At 41.0% G+C, this 18175-nt stretch overlaps 1 protein-coding gene across 1 annotated transcript; it reads right to left on the bottom strand.

The window, feature by feature from the left end:
* Positions 1-3070: 3070 nt before the first annotated feature.
* On the bottom strand, positions 3071-6762 carry LOC310783432 (nuclear factor 7, brain-like). Its single transcript, XM_083644296.1, has 2 exons — positions 6665-6762; positions 3071-5335 (listed from the first exon to the last, which is right to left on the bottom strand). The coding sequence occupies exon 2, from the start codon at positions 5316-5318 to the stop codon at positions 3918-3920; it is 1401 nt and encodes a 466-aa protein (XP_083500422.1). The 5' UTR covers positions 5319-5335; positions 6665-6762; the 3' UTR covers positions 3071-3917.
* Positions 6763-18175: the final 11413 nt, after the last annotated feature.

Genomic DNA, 18175 nt, shown 5'->3' with positions numbered 1-18175 from the left:
GAGTGAAGATGGGGAAGAGGAATCTCAGTCCTCACAGCTTCATCAAAGCCAAACTGAGGAGAACAGAGAGGCAGAGCCTCTAGCCAGCAGCTCAACTGAACAGATGAAAACAGACGCTGATGGAGAGGACCATGGAGCATCAGAACCAGCCAGTGCTGGCAAAACTTCAGACTCTTCTGAGACTGAAGACAGTGATTTTTGGACAGAAACTAGTGAACCTCAGTCAGGTTTAGACTCACAGAAAAACAGTGAAATTGTTGGGAATAAATACTTTAGTTGTTCAGTTTGTGGTAAAAGATTTGTTGATAACAGTCACTTGAACAGACACAAGAGAGTCCACACAAGAAAGAAGCCATTTAATTGCTCAGTCTGTGGTAAAAGTTTTATTTATAAAAAACCCCTGAACAAACACATGATAGTCCACACTAAACCATTTAAATGCTTAGTCTGTGGTAACAGTTTTGCTCTGCGCCAAACCCTGAAGGCACACATGATAGTCCACACAGATGATTTACCATTTTCATGCTCAGTCTGTAGTAACAGTTTTGCTCGTAAATACACCTTGAACCAACACATGTTAATCCACACAGGGTTCAAATGTTCAGTCTGTGGTAAATGTTTTAGTTATAAAGGAAAACTGAAGGAACACATGAGAGTGCACACAGGAGATCAACTGTTTAAATGATCAGTCTGTGGGAACAGTTTTGCTCATAACCGAACCCTGAAGGTACACATGATAGTCCACACAGGACATAAACCATTCAATGCTCAGTCTGGGAAATGTTTTGGTTATCCTCAATCCCTGAAGAGACATGATACTCCACACAGCAGAGTTTACTTAATATTGGGCTATACAATATTTCAATATCATTGTCTATCAGTTGAAACATATTGTGAGACCATTGATTGATTGATTGTCATAACAATTCTGTTCTAAATTAGTTATAAAATGCGAATCATTGTCTCAAAATTAGATTAAACAAATTAGATAATATAATTTTAAAATTATGTTTGTATGAATGTATCTTATATATCCTGCATTTCAATTGTTCAATTGAAATGTAATGGGGCAATAGAGTCTCCACCCCCTTTGGCGTTGGTAATGGAGTTTGGCAGGGGGGTACTCTCCCCAGCTGTCTTTAATTTATATATGGAGGATCTATCTGATCAGCTAAGAGGCTGTAGGACTGGTTGTATGATCGGCAACACCTTGGTAAACCATCTTATGATGCTGATGATCTGTCGATTTCCCCCCCTAGCAGCGCTAGGTTTCAACAGCTACTGAATATATGTTCTGTTTATTGTGTCAAATTTGATGTTAAATACAATGCTAAAAAGAGCATTGTTATGATTTGTAGAACAAAAGGGGACAGGGAGCTAATTTTTCCTGCTTTTTATTTATCTGAGCATGCTGATAAAACCAAATATCTGGGTCACTTCATTACAGATCAAATGTCTGATGATGATGATGTCATGTGTTATATGTACAGACTAAAATGTTGGTCAGGAAATTCCACTCATGTTCTGATGGTGTTAAAGATGAATCTCTTTAGTTTAGTGCATACTGTACCACTATTTATACTGCCCCTTGTGGGTGAAGTTTAAAAAAACGTGCATCCACAAACTTCGGGTTGCCTATAATGACTGCATGCGGATATTGCTGGAAAAACCCAGGTGGAGTAGTGCTTGGTGAACGGTTTTGTAAGGCAGGAGTCAACACTTTTCAGGCGCTCTTGAGAAATCTGATGTACAAATGTATTTGTCGACTGAATGTTTCTCAGAATGTCATGTTGCTGACTGATCCTGGTACTGTGGGATACCAGTCATGTGAAAAGTTTCATATAAGTGCCTTTTATAGTTTTATTGTGGTTTTGCGTGTTTTCTTTGTTTTAATTGTTGTATGTGTTGTTTTCTATGGACTGTGTCATTAATAAAAGTTGATTGATTGAATTGAGATGAACATCAGTATTGTCATATTGCTATTGAAAAGTTGCATCAGGTATCGATGGCTCATGAAGCTCCTTGAGATTTAGAAGTGGAGGCTGTTCATGATGGTTGGAAGATGGAGATCATCAGTTTACATGAAAAGAAACTGAGTATTTCAAACATCAGTCAAGACATTCACTGATAAAAGGGCAAAGCTCTACTCAACATATCAAATGGCTAATCTGTCAGAAAAGGTTTGCTGTACTTTTTGTACATTTATCATTACTTGGCAGTCCACATTTAAATACAATTGGAAACAAATGATTGATTTTACATTTGAAATTTAATTCCTGTCTGGTTTAATTCAATGTAGCCTACTCATTCATTGTGAATTCACTGTAATTGGACTTGTTAGGACTCTTCCTGCAGACACTTTATCCCTTTTCTTAAAGCAGGTAGAATAATTGTAAATTGGATCTGTCACTATATAACTGTTGCATCATACTGGGCCCAAAAACACATTTTCCTTAATTTAACTAATATTTTATATTGTTGCTTTTAATTAATTGATTCGTATTTAATATTTATTTTATACTGTTGTAATGTCTTTTTATGTAGTTTTTTTTTGCTCGTTTTAATGTTTTGCATGGAAAGCATTTTGAGGTGCATTATCAATGAAAGGTGCTATACAAATAAAGTTTATTATTATTAAGTGTGAATTTGACATTTGACTCTATCTCATGCTCTCTTCCCACAGTTAAAGCAATGCCATAACTGTTAGTTGAACAGTTATGGCAGTGTGCTTCCATAATAAGCTGTATATACCGTGACGTACCAGAATTATTTAGTAAAAGCTTGGGAAACATTTTCATTCTACCTGGTGTGGGTATCTTGTAGGAATTTGTTAACTTCATTTGATCCATTCCCTCGTTTTTATGTAGTGTAACGTTATAATTAGAACAAACTGTATGAACAACAAACTAACTTTTGCCTAATTTGATGACAAAGATAATTTCTTCATAGAACAGGCATTGATCAAATATTAATGGAAAATTCATCTTGGTGACACACAATGTTTATTTTTCTGGGATCAGTTCACACAAACGCAAATATATTCCAATCCAAAATAATCACAATGGGGGGAGAATGGATGAGTCATGTAAAAGAATGAATTTGTCGATCATATTTAGCCAAAATAGAAAAAAATTAACAATGTTTGCACAACACATACTAAATAAATACACTTAACCAATGTCTTCAAGGTGTTTGATTATACAATACTGTATGAATTTGGTCATCCATTTCAAATGGGGAAACCAGTTGAATAGTCAGAATGTAGTAGTTTGCTGTCACTAGTGTAAAACAACACAAATGTGTAGAACAGCACTGGACAGTCCTGGCAGGGGGTCTCCCTGCCCAGTGCATGCTGCCTGGGATACACTGCAGCCCCTCATCACCCTGAGCAGGAGACCTCTATTGTTTTTCCAACCCAATTTAGATGAAACCACGCCCACTTCCGTATGACGGAACCCTCGGCAGAACCAGCCATTGGGTCATCTTGTCACTTTTTGGATAAGATAGCAAAACCGCAACCAAAAAAAGTTTATTAACCTAACACCTAACTGTAACTTCAAACATAGATAATTTAATTTTTATTCTTTTGTGATTACTGAAGATAACTTATCGATTGTTGCTCCTTGTACTGCTGGCAGGCTGTAACCGCCAGTCTGGGGGGAAAAAAAGGTTGGGAACCACTGGTGTAGAGCAACTAAGAATCTGGAATAAAGTCTGATAAAATAAATTTAACACTTCAGATGAAGAACCAAAGAACACAGGGTGAACTTTTACCTGCAGTCTAAATCGAGAAAATAACTTTAACAAGTACAGCTCGCCTACTTTGAGGTAAAGCAAAATAAGAAGAAAAAAGTTGCCTATTTCACCTCAGCACCAGCACTTTCAAGCCCTCAACATGTTAGTTGGTGGACATGTCCCTAACTGTGCTGGCCCACTGTTACAGAGACCTTCACAGGTAAAATATTCAGAGAACATTCATGATCCGAAGTATAAATGTATGGAAACAGCCTGTCAGTGAAAGTGTGTGTGAAGGTGTGTATGTGTGTGTTAGTATCAGGATCAGAGAATGACAGCCTTCCTCTGTTCCAGTCAAGATGCACTCTGACCTTCTGGGGCTTCTTCTCAACTAATACATCAGTGTTTGGACCTGATAGTGAGACTGCTCTGTATTCACCCTCAATTAACCTTATTACCCATAATCCAGAGTGTATAAAATCTCCCTTTCTCTGGACAGATTCTGGTGCCACACCTACATCCCAGGCTTCACTGTCTCCAACCTCAACAACCCAGCTGTGAGTTCCTGAGTTGAAGCCCTCAGAGCCGAGGACAGAGCAGGACTCACAAAACCTCTCTGGATTTTTAGGAAGAAGATGGTCATTTCCAAATGCTACACTGGTCAGATCTTCAGACAGGGCGAGGTATGGATCAGCAGTGTTCTGGTCCAGAATCACAGGCGTGTAGGAGACCATCTCCTTCATCTTGTTCCAGACTGTGAACCTCAGGTTGCCCAGGTGTTTGGCCTCATCCATCAGAGCTCCTGAGACTGGCAGCTGTGGATCCTCCAGAAGGGTGTGCTGGACTCTTTGCACTGTAGCCTTATAGTTCTGCAGGAACCAGACAGCATCTTCAACGTCTACAGCTCTGATTGTGTCTGAAAGAGCTGCCATCTCTCTGCTCAGACCCTCAATGTCCTCCTTCATCATCTGACTCTTCTGCTCCTCTTCCTCCCTCAGTGCAGCGATCCTGGCCTCCTTTTCCTTTTGTAGAAACTGGTGAAGCTTCTTAAACTCCTCATTAATCTGCTTCTCTATGCGTCGGGCCTGGACCTTAATGTGTTCTGCTATTTGATCACAGTTTTGTTTAACTTCATTAAAGAGCTCCAGTTTCTCCTGTAAGGGCTTCAGTGACTCCTGAAGTTTGTTCTTGTGATGCCGTGCAGCTTCCTCGATGGGTCTGAATCTGTGGTCGGTGTGTGTTTCTGAATCTCGACAGATGAGACACACTGGCTGCTGATGGTCCAGACAGAAGAGCTTGAGTTTCTCAGAGTGCAAACTGCAGAGAAGCTCAGATCCTGCTGAAGCTCTCTGATCTCTCTCCAGTAAGAAAGCCTCACACATGTTCTTCAACACCAAGTTACAAGGTGGTTTACTCTGTGAAGATGTAGCCCTACACACTGGACAGGCATGTATTTGTTGACTTCTCCACCATCTCTGCAGACAGGCTTTACAGATGCTGTGGCTACACGACAGGATGACTGGATCTTTAAAGATGTCATGGCAGACAGGACAGGAGAGATACTCCTCTGATCTGGAAGCCATTTTCTCTCTCAGTGAAGCTGAAGACAAACCAGACAGAGATGAGTTATATTAAATGAGGAACGAAAGGTAATTACTGTAGATAGGTAAATATTGTATATTATTAAGAGTATTTTTTTTTTTATCTCACGGTTATCATCATATATCATGAGACCCCTAATCCACACGTCCCTTTTCTTGTCCCTATATTTTCATCACACCACACCAGATTTCTTGTGTGCCTTGTTTTAAGTTCTGCCTCTCCCTGTCTGCATTTTACTTTCAGCTCCCAGCTGCATCTGCTCTGCTGGGTTCATCTTTAGAATTTACCAGTATGAAGATGTTCTGTCTGACAGCCCGGGCTAGTCTAGGAAAAACGTGCGTGTGGTCCCAAATGATCCTAGATGCAAAGTTGAGATTTTATTGAAATAAGTGCTGCCTCCAATGTGCCTATTAGCCTGTATATTAAGTTATGCCGAATTGAAGGCAACTCATAACAATTCTAAATAGCTCTTCGCTCATATTAAACAAGGCCGATAAGCAGGCCCGACTGAGTTTCCAGTCCTCTTCACACAGACACGAGACCGTCACATATCATGGCGTCCTGAGCTGAATGTCCGATGTTCGTCCTACTAGATTTGATTGATTTTCTTTATTTAAGTGTCATGCTTCCAATGAAGCCCAGCCCATATGGGCTTACAGGACACTTTGACTGTTAATCATTTAAACAAACAATGATCAAACATAAAACCAACAGAAACACCCAAAATACATACAGTGAAGTTGTACAGCATGAAAACCACAGCCTGAACCTACTTAAAGAGCTGTGCTTGCCTTCTATTCCAGGCCTTGGAAATAAAGTTAGCAGTCTTAAATAACCACTCCAACTTCTGCCCAGAAGAGCTCAGGTCTTTGCTTTTGCATTTCATCAAATAAGGAAATCCTCAAATCATCATATAATGTACAATAAAACATGAAATGAAACTAATTTGCAACATCATTTAGGTCACAGACATTGCATATCCTGTTCTGTTCTGGTATAGCTGTGAACCGCCCTACTTCAATGGCAAGAGGCAGGATACCAATTCTCAGCTCGACCTAGACCTATGTCGTTTGCCCATTCCTCTCTTGTTTCACCATGTTAACGTTACAGCAAAACATGTTGTGAAAAATATATGCCAGGTCTGCCTCTCTAAAAAATGTCCTTTAGCGCTTCTCGCTCAGCGCCCGGCTAGCGGGGTAAAATGTGACTGTGTGTGAGCATTGTCCCAGTTGAAAGGTCTAAATAAAGCCTAAGTAACAAAATCTACTAGATTTTGATAACATCTAAACAAAACATCACACATCAGACATATAGCTAAAATACTTACAGTAAATAGTCGTTTTGAGCGGATTTAATGCTGTTTACTCACAGCTGTTCCGTGTTGGTGGGAGCTGATATTTGGCGCGCACACATGCGCACGCGCGACCGGAACACCTTCTTCTTTTTTTTTTGTTTTTTTTGATCAAATTTTTATTTTATTTCCATACTAGGACACATTCAGTTAGACAAGACAAGATCACCAGTTGTTACATCCATTATGCATCATCCACCACAGGAGCATGAGTCATTTCAACACAAGCATACAAAGAATGCAACACTCCTTCTCCTGCCCAACCAAGGCGGTCCTGTCCAGTCCACCAGTCCCAAAGGTTCCCCTCCTCCCTACCCCGGATGGTACAGTACATGACATACATACACACACACAAAAAGAAAAAACTATAAAAACAAAACGGGTACATTTATGTGAATGAGCGCATGCACACACACACACGTGCTGTGTACATACACACAAGCACATACACATAACCATACAAAAAATAAAGAAATACACTTTTTCTTTCTCTTTTCCTTTCCTTCTCCTTTTTTGGCCCCGGTGCTTGGTAATGCACCAGGGGCCTTACATTCCCGCATGTCGCCAAGACTATTATGCACCCTTTCAGCCGACTAAATGGCGGCCGGCCACTAGATGGCGCCGCTGCCCCACTAAGATTTGCCGTCATACCTTCCTCAGGGTATCAGCTGTTTCCCCAAAACAACGTGCCCAGGTCGCTTTGCAGAATGCAGCTTACGCGGCCCCTCCCCCTTGCTGCATGCCAGACGCACAGTAGAGAGGACCCTGTGTGTTTACAATCATGTGTGTGATAAAGCAGGAGAACGCAAGGACCCCCCTGAACTTTCCCCCATCTAAAAACGTTGGCTGTATGGGAATATTTCGCCGTTTGTAAAAATACAGATGGCCATAGCCTCAACGCAAGACTCATCCGAATGACTGATGAGTCTCGCGTTGAGCCTAGGATGGCCAAGGCTTAGATCTGCGTGAGCACGACCCGTCGTAATTTGTCAAATTCAAGGTGCATTAAAACGTTGTCTTGCTTCAACATACATCGCATCGCATAAACCATTTCCACCCGCAGGTTTGAGGAGTAGCTAACATAAACGTCAGATAAATACTCTATAGGCTAACGTTACCTACTGAGGCAGCTAACATGGCTAATTAGCTAGCTAACGCGGTCCATCGATATACAGTCTGGTAGACAGATAAAGCAGTGTGTTCCTTCTGTTTTACACAATGTTAGCCAGCCTGCCTGGTCTCTTCTCTGTATATCCAGCTAAGAGAGGAGCTTGTGAAGATTGAACGAACATCCCCACAGTCAAAGCACTTCCCTGAGATATCTATATAAAAACGTTTATTGCTTTAATACCAAAAATAAAACCTCCAGTGTCTGTAAGCTAACGCTAACGCGTTAGCGATTAGCTATTGGCTGGTTGTTGTGTACACTTGTGTAGGCCCCATGTTATGGTTAGACCCGGGAGTTAACATTATAAAACACATTTCCTGGCATATGCAGGTAGTTGGAAAACCTGGTAAGTTCTGAAAATATGTGTCTATTATTGTGTTATTCCAGCTATCGTTATCGGTTGTTAGGTTAGAGTAATATGAAGCCGACAAAAACCGGCAAAACAGACAAGCGGTTAATGCTAGTCTGCTTCCATTAAAACCATTGTGTATTAAAATAAACGATAACGTAGCTGGAGTAACTAATAAAACACATTATTTTCTGAACTTACTTAAGTCCCCAACCAACTTCGCGCAGCTTTCTCAAAACAATGTCCTTTTTATTGCGGTCCATCGATATACAGTCTGGTAGACAGATCAAGCAGTGTCTTCCTTTTGTTTTACCAAGCAGTGTCTTCTCTATCTAAAACAGATCTATAAGGTGAAGAGCCTGTAGCCTGTAGATGATGGCTTGAGACTGGCTGCCACAGCTGTCAATCATCCCTTTTTATATGTCAAATACGTACTTAAAAACAAACTGATCAGAAAAATGACCACTTGCACAGGCATTAGCATGACAATAACTATCTAAAATGATACAACCCACCTTTGGAAAAAATGCGTGACGATAACATGCACCGGGGCTATGCCAGGTTTCGACCTGGCCTTGTTTTTTTTTTTCCTTACTACAAGAAAATTAAATGGACCTAATCATAAAACTTGGGTGTACATCAGTAATACAGTCACAAAAGATGAAATTTTATAATCTTTGAGTTATATATGAAGATTTTACTTTTTCTAGTGCTTTTGACAAAATGTCTATAGTGCTTCCCTTCGCACCGTTTGTTCGTGCTATAGAGAGTTCCAAAGAAATAATATCTAATAAGGAAAGAATCCAATGTGAAATCTGAAGTTTGTGAGGAGGCTTCCACCTTAGTATTAATATCTTTTTGGCAGCTGTCAGCCCTAAAAGTAAAAGTGTTCTCTGAGACTTAGAAGGATTAATTAAAGAGTCGTCATTTAAAAGTAAAACATTAGGTAGCATAGGAATACAAATTTCAGTTACATCAGATAACACATGCGCAACTCTAGACCAGAAATGTTTCACATCTGGACAGTCCCACATCATATGTAAATAAGTTCCTAATTCGTTCTTATTACATAGTGTGCAAATTGGTGTGGGACAAAGCTGGAATTGGAAGCGTTTCCTGGGAGTCAAATAAAATCTGTGTATAAATTTGAAATGAATGATTTGGTGATTAAAGTTCCGGGATGAAAGGGTTACATTTTCCCAGACTCTCTTCCAATTAATCGACTCCTGACGGTTCTTTAGATCTACATTCCAGACTTTGGTCACACTCATTGGAGGACATGTCAGTTCTTGTAACTTCTTATACATGAAAGATACAAAGCCCTTACACATAGAATTAGAAATTATAAAGTTGAGTAATGGATGCATTGGAAGGGCATTGTTACAGGGAATTCCAAGAGTTCGAATAATGGACCTCAGTTGTAAGTAAAAATAAAAGGAAGTGGATGGTAAATTATATATTTTCCTAAGATCCTCAAATGATCTTAGACCTTCTTTATTGATAACTTGGGAAAGGTTATGGATGCCACCTTTAGACCATGTGGGAAAGATCAATGGTTTGCCACCTGAGCAAAGTAACTTATTTCGGAAGATTGGTGTGTGTATATGCCATTTCACATCCCAGTTTCCCAGCTTTTCAGCCCTCTGCCATATTTGAATGGAATGAGATATGATAGGGCCAAATCTTTCCTGGCAATTTTTATGAGACAAACCACAGAAAAGAATTTCTTCTAATTTATAAGGAGAGACTATGTCACGCTCAATTTGGAGCCATGGTGTATTTGGATCTTGGGAAAACCACTTCTTTAAAGGACGGAGCATAAATGAAATATAGTATAGTTCAAAGTTAGGCAAACCAAACCCTCCTTGCTGTTTATTCTGACACAAAATTGAACTTTTCAACCTTGGTCGCTCCCCTTTCCAAATAAATTTGGATACAATGCCCTGTATCCTGTTCCAATATTGAGGTGGTGTGGGTAATGGGAGCATATTGGAAATAAAATTAATTTTAGGTAATATATTCATATTAATAGTTGATATTCGGCTGCATAGAGACAATGTTTGATTAAACCATCTGTCTAGGTCCTTATTGATGGAGTTGAACAGTATTTTATAATTGGTGTTGACAATTTTGTCGATAGACGCAAAAATATGTATACCCAAGTATTTAAATGTGGATACTATGGGCATTTCTGTTTGCAATCCTGAGTAATCTGATACATTACTTAAAGGTAAAAGCGCACATTTTTTAACATTTATTTTATAGCCTGAGAAGGTACTGAATGATGTAATAATCTGGAACACCTTCTTCTTCTTCTTCTTCTGTTTGGTTTTACGGCGGTTGGCATCCAAAATGTTGCATTACCGCCATCTACTGAACTAAACCTAAACTGATCTGAATTGACGGGAGTTTGATGTCTTCATCATATTGGAATCTATTTAGATTGTTCATCATGTATCCACCCATAGTGCTCCCATTCACGATATTATGTCCATTCTACCGACCGGAACACCACGCCGGACGCACTCATTTGACCTCGGACAAGATGGCGGCCGGATCAGAATATTCGTGAGCGGTCAGCTCCCTAGTCTGCATGAAACAAACACAGAAGAAAGCCTAGATACGTCGGACAAGCATGTTTACCAACCGTTTGAACATTTAAATTAAAAGTAGTCGGCCGAAAACAACGAGAGGTTTTGACAGCATTTATTTGACAACATGCACATAAAGTAACCTGCCGCCTTCCCCAAGTGGTAGGCTACGCGGAAGTAATGTTGTTTACATGGTGACGTCACGGTGATTTGGTCTATAGACTGTTCGAATATGTCAAGTCAAGTCAAGTTTATTTATATAGCCCTAATTCACAAGCATGTCTCAGAGGGCTTCACAGAAAGTATGTCTAGCTAATTCTAGCTGACACAACAGTAACAAGAATATACAGAATAAAGATAACATTTGAACAATTGATAATATAGAAAATATAGGAATGAGGGGAGAGCAGAGGAGAGCGCAGGAGAAGGGAGAATAGCAGGGGGAATGTGAGAGAGTGATGGGGTGGGGAGGGTATAGGAGGTGGGGAGGAGCAAGAGGAGAGAGCAGGAGAGGGGAAGGGAGGGGAGGTGTGGGGGAGAAGAGAGCAGGGGGAGGGAGGAGGTGGGGAGAGAATGAGCAATATAGACGGAGGAGAGGGGGGAGGTGGGGAGAAGATAGGAATGTGGAGGAGGAGAGAAGGAGAGATGGGGGTGCAGGGGAGGGAGAGCCAGGGTAGAGAAGCAGGGGGAGCGTCCCACATCCCCCCCCCCCCCCCAGAGAGGACAGAGAGGAGGAGAGAACAGAGAAGGAGAGGTGGGAGGGTGCAGGGGAAGGAGTGCAGGGGGAGAGGAGGAGAGAACAGAGAAGGAGAGGTGGGAGGGTGCAGGGGGAACGCGGGAGGAGGACGCGGGGGAGGGAACAGACCTCTCCGCCCCCTCCCCCCCCCCCCCCCCCGAGAGGACAGAGGGGAGGAGAGAGCAGAGAAGGAGAGGTGGGGGGGTGCAGGGGAAGGAGTGCAGGGGGAATGTGAGAGAGGGGAGAGGACAGGGAGGAGGAGAGAACAGAGAAGGAGAGGTGGGAGGGTGCAGGGGAGGGAGAGCAGGGGGAACGTGGGAAGGGGCGGCGGGGGAGGGAAGAGCATGGAAGGAGAGGGTGCGGGGGGGGGGAGTGGGAAATGTGGGAGAGTGGGGAACAGGAGGGGGAAGAAGGGAAAGGAGCGGGGGAAAGAGAAAGAGAGGGGGGGGGGAAGATCAGACAACTGACTACTCTAAGCATTAACCAGAGCTAACTGGGACATAGTATCTAGCTAGTCTACAGCCTAATCTGGCCTATCCTACTCTGCTCTAGTCTGATCTTTGCCTGAACACTAACAGGTCAGCCTTAGGCTGTAGCTAATCTATCGCCTACCTAAACTGTTCTAAACCAACCGGCAGCCCTCGACCAGTGATGAAGAGCACCGATGCCCCCCGCCCCGGCCCCCCCCCCACATAAGGCGTGGGAGAGAAGGCCGGGCCGGGACACAGCGGCGTCCCCACACCCCCAGTGAAATATTAAAAAAAAAAAAAAATTTAGGGTAGTAAAATGGGTAGTTACTGAGGAACGAGTAAGGAACGAACCATTAGTTCATGAATAGTTAATGATTAGTTAATGAGTAGTTGATAGGTAGTTCCTTAATGGTAGTTACTTAAGAACTGACCATTAGTTACCATGTTAACGAACCAGTAAGTAATGATTACTTCCCTACATTTTTTTTTTTTAAATATTTCACTAGTTCTTGGCTCAAACACTTAGTAAAAAAAACACTTTTTTTGGTAGGGTTTACATATCGCACTTCCGGTGGGCGTGGCCTAACCAAAGTAGGCTAGAACTGTAGCCACGCCCCCAAGGAGTTCGAATGTGAAAAAATAGGCTCCGCCCCCTTTCCCTGGCTTCCGGCGGGGGTGGGTGGAGCCAAAAAAGGTAACTCCGCCCCTGAAGGTCGTAGAGCCTCGGGGGCGTGGTTTTAGTGGGGTACCTCGATCTCCTAAGTGGGGTAGGGTACTTTACTAAAGTGGGAGGAGCTACACTTTTTTAATTTGCATACTTGAATAAATTCGTCTTCACTAGTAAAGTAAGCAGGAAGTAATGGTATATTCCTTAGGAACAACTCAGGAAGATGTACTGCTTCACTTGAGGGGGCACAAACATGGGAACTAATGGTAAAGTAAGCAGGAAGTAATGGTGTATTCCTTAGTAACTACTCAGTAAGATGTACTGCTTCACTTGAGGGGGCACAAACATGGGAACTAATGGTAAAGTAAGCAGGAAGTAATGGTGTATCCCTTAGTAACTACTCAGTAAGATGTACTGCTTCACTTGAGGGGGCACAAACATGGGAACTAATGGTAAAGTAAGCAGGAAGTAATGGTGTATCCCTTAGTAACAACTCAGGAAGATGTACTGCTTTACTTGAGGGGGCACAAACATGTTAAGTAATGGTAAAGTAAGCAGGAAGTAATGGTGTATTCCTTAGTAACTACTCAGTAATGCCTACCCCACACTACAGGATTTTCAAATCCTTGAAGATTATAAAAATCTTGAGACCCCACACACTACAGGACAGAGAGAGCCGATTTTTTAACATTTCAATCTTGGGATACACACACAATCGCGTCTGTTCAAACGCAACCCCACACACTAGAAGATTATGCCGAAGACTCACCTTGGAAGCAGGGCTCGACGTTAACTTTTAAAATGCCTATTCAGTGTGCGCACCGGGTGTAGTAGTAGTAATAATGATAATAATAATAATAATAATAATACATTTGTGTCATTTCGTTTTCTAAACAAATCTTATTTTTTGTTTTTATAATGCATTTGCACTGAAAGGATTTGTTTAACTAATATTTGCGCGGACATCCGCATCCATTCGGGGTGTAGGCCTACTGTGCACGGCCAGGCGAAAACCGTCTGCACAGGTGCCTTGTGGAGGAGGGGCGCGTCTGCTGATTTGACTCACTTTTCCGAGTGTCCTAAGCGCTTGTTGTAGGCTACATGCTTTGCAGTATAGCATTAGTTTTCCGTCCCGTTCAAAGACGCACGGGTATTTCACCTCGAGGACAATTTCCTCGTTCATTGTTTCTGTGCGGGGCTGCGGGCGGACCAGATTATTTTGCGAAAAACTGTAATGGAAACGCAGCTACTACTGGCTCTCTGCTCAAGATGCAATCGCCTGTCGGGTTGTAAATATCTAACATGTTAGATATGTCCGATTGACAATCGGGAAGAGGCAGTCTTCCCGATTGTGAATCTTTGAACCCCACACACTACAGGATATTTTGGGAAGATTATCTGCCCGACGCGCATCAAATCGGGAGCACCCCCGAGAAAATCGGGAGGGGGGAATCTTGGCCATAATCTTGCAAATTATCCTGTAGTGTGGGGTAGGCAAGATGTACTGCTTCACTTGAGGGGGCACAAACATGGGAACTAATGGTAAAGTAAGCAGGAAGTAATGATGCACTAACATGGTAAGTAATGGTAAGGTAATCATGAAGTAACGATGAGTACTCATGAACAACTGGTAAGTATTTGGTGGAGTCATGCTCACGAACATGGTAACTAATAGTCAGTTCTTAAGGAACTACCTGTTCATGAACTAGTGAAATATTTAAAAAAAAAAAATTTAGGGAAGTAATCATTACTTACTGGTTCGTTAACATGGTAACTAATGGTCAGTTCTTTAGTAACTACCATGGGAACTAATGGTCAGTTCTTAAGTAACTACCATTAAGGATCTTTAAGGAACTATACCCATTAACTATTAATGAACTAGTGAATGAAAACATATAAAAAAAAAAAAAATTAGGGAAGTAATCATTACTTACTGGTTCGTTAACATGGTAACTAATGGTCAGTTCTTAAGTAACTACCATTAAGGAACTACCTATCAACTACTCATTAACTAATCATTAACTATTCATGAACTAATGGTTCGTTCCTTACTCGTTCCTCAGTAACTACCCATTTTTTGTGTTACAGTATTATGAAGTGTTACCGGATTTTTTATTTTTATTTTTTTGGGATGACTAATACTATACTGCTAATTCAGGTCTAAGTACCACCTAACACCACTGTCAATGATTCATATGGACTATAGAATGTTCAAACGGTTGGTAAACATGCTTGTCCGACGTATCTAGCCTTACTTCTGTGTTTGTTTTATGTAGTGTTAGCTAGCTAATAACGTTTGTTTAACTGTCAAACTCGCTGTTTTTTGGCAGACTCGTTACAGACAGAGCTACTGACGCCACGTTAATTTAATTTCGCTTCAAGTCTACTCTGGTCTGGTCCAACAGGTAAATTAGCTAGTCTGGTCTCCACTGACGTTAGTGAAAGTGTTGTTATGAATGATATTAAACAACAATTGCACGAACGAACCATTTTTGTCTTCTTTGTCTGTTTTTGTCTTCAACACGTCAGTTTAGCCGTTCACCAGCATTATAATGTGCGGACCCAGGGGTAACCAGAAGTAAATGTAAACATCCCCGCTGATTTGGTCTATAGCCTACTACTGTTCATTTTGGCCCCTAAGGAAACTAGTGAACCCTCAGGCAGGCAAGGCCACACATCATTTACATTTGCTGTAAAAATTCACTGACTACAACAGTATATCCAGACCATTTCTAAAATCGAAAAAACAAATGTCAATGTAGAATTTGCAATCATGTATACATCTATAACAAACATTCAAGTAAATGTTAATGTAAAAATGTAGCAGATAGGCCTGGAGAGACTGAACCTGGATAGAAAAGTTTAGTGATTGTAATTTGAGATAGCATACATCTTCGTCATTTCTGCAGTTAATAGAAGTGCTTATTTTTCAACTTTAAATTCTCATGCGACCTGCGACGACATTATTGTATTAACTACAAAGTAACCACAGAGCAGGAGACCTAGTGTTATTAGAGTCCAACATGTCTCATTAAGTGGATACGAGGAAAGGAGTTTTTAGTTTTAAGATATCTTTATTACATTCAGGCATGAAAAAGGACACCCATGGGTCCTTCACAGATACAGGAAGTGACTGGAAGTTGGGGCAAAGACCGTACATTGATAAGAAATGACAACATAAGCGCAGCAGCAGAGCTACGCCTCCGCCATTTTGGCCCCTAAGGAAACTAGTGAACCCTCAGGCAGGCAATGCCACACAGCATTTACATTTGCTGTAAAAATTCACTGACTACAACAGTATATCCAGACCATTTCTAAAATCGAAAAAACAAATGTCAACGTAGAATTTGCAATCATGTATGAATCTATAACAAACATTCAAGTAAATGTTAATGTAAAAATGTAGCAGATAGGCCTGGAGAGACAGAACCTGGATAGAAAAGTTTAGTGATTGTAATTTGAGATAGCATACATCTTCGTCATTTCTGCAGTTAATAGAAGAGCTTATTTTTCAACTTTTAAATTCTCCTTCACAGTCATGGTGTCCTCTCTGCATTGTGCTGCTTGTTGTTGATGCAAGGCATAGCAGATGATGTCATCAGTAACATCACTGATGATGTCATAGACATTGTGACATCATCAATGGGACACAAATTTAAACATCGCAATTACAGTGACATCACTGCATGATGTAGACATTGTGACATCCTCAGTGGGACAAAAATTGAAACAAACAGATCCCACTTACTCCCTTTTATATAGATGATGATGATGTCCCAGCAAGCAAAATTACGTCATGATAACGTTGTGATGACGTATTGGAGTCCAACATGTCTCATTAAGTGGATACGAGGAAAGGAGTTTTTAGTTTTAAGATATCTTTATTACATTCAGGCATGGAAAAGGACACTCATGGGTCCTTCACAGATACAGGAAGTGACTGGAAGTTCGGGCAAAGACCGTACATTGATAAGAAGTGACAACATAAGCGCAGCAGCAGAGCTACGCCTCCGCCATTTTGGCCCCTAAGGAAACTAGTGAACCCTCAGGCAGGCAAGGCCACACAGCATTTACATTTGCTGTAAAAATTCACTGACTACAACAGTATATCCAGACCATTTCTAAAATCGAAAAAACAAATGTCAATGTAGAATTTGCAATCATGTATAAATCTATAACAAACGTTCAAGTAAATGTTAATGTAAAAATGTAGCAGATAGGCCTGGAGAGACTGAACCTGGATAGAAAAGTTTAGTGATTGTAATTTGAGATAGCATACATCTTCGTCATTTCGGCAGTTAATAGAAGAGCTTATTTTTCAACTTTAAATTCTCATGCGACCTGCGACGACATTATTGTATTAACTACAAAGTAACCACAGAGCAGGAGACCTAGTGTTATTAGAGTCCAACATGTCTCATTAAGTGGATACGAGGAAAGGAGTTTTTAGTTTTAAGATATCTTTATTACATTCAGGCATGAAAAAGGACACCCATGGGTCCTTCACAGATACAGGAAGTGACTGGAAGTTCGGGCAAAGACCGTACATTGATAAGAAGTGACAACATAAGCGCAGCAGCAGAGCTACGCCTCCGCCATTTTGGCCCCTAAGGAAACTAGTGAACCCTCACCTCAGGCAGGCAATGCCACACAGCATTTACATTTGCTGTAAAAATTCACTGACTACAACAGTATATCCAGACCATTTCTAAAATCGAAAAAACAAATGTCAATGTAGAATTTGCAATCATGTATAAATCTATAACAAACATTCAAGTAAATGTAGCAGATAGGCCTGGAGAGACAGAACCTGGATAGAAAAGTTTAGTGATTGTAATTTGAGATAGCATACATCTTCGTCATTTCTGCAGTTAATAGAAGAGCTTATTTTTCAACTTTTAAATTCTCCTTCACAGTCATGGTGTCCTCTCTGCATTGTGCTGCTTGTTGTTGATGCAAGGCATAGCAGATGATGTCATAAACATTGTGACATCATCAGTAACATCACTGATGATGTCATAGACATTGTGACATCATCAATGGGACACAAATTTAAACATCGCAATTACAGTGACATCACTGCATGATGTAGACATTGTGACATCCTCAGTGGGACAAAAATTGAAACAAACAGATCCCACTTACTCCCTTTTATATAGATGATGATGATGTCCCAGCAAGCAAAATTACGTCATGATAACGTTGTGATGACGTCTTTCAGTGACGTCCAGGACAGGTCCGACAGGCTGCCTCTCCACACTCCGGGCCACATGAGACCTGCGACGACATTATTGTATTAACTACAAAGTAACCACAGAGCAGGAGACCTAGTGTTATTAGAGTCCAACATGTCTCATTAAGTGGATACGAGGAAAGGAGTTTTTAGTTTTAAGATATCTTTATTACATTCAGGCATGAAAAAGGACACCCATGGGTCCTTCACCGATACAGGAAGTGACTGGAAGTTCGGGCAAAGACCGTACATTGATAAGAAGTGACAACATAA

This window comes from Poromitra crassiceps (assembly GCF_964638095.1).
Source record: "Poromitra crassiceps genome assembly, chromosome: 10".
NCBI classification, from domain to species: Eukaryota; Metazoa; Chordata; class Actinopteri; order Beryciformes; family Melamphaidae; genus Poromitra; species Poromitra crassiceps.
The sequence above is the reverse complement of the archived record's forward strand: the minus strand, read 5'-3'. Positions and strand labels throughout refer to the sequence as shown.

Bases quoted from the DNA above. Each gene is read 5' to 3' on its own strand.
- LOC310783432 (XM_083644296.1), bottom strand. From the start codon at position 5,318: ATGGCTTCCAGATCAGAGGAGTATCTCTCCTGTCCTGTCTGCCATGAC.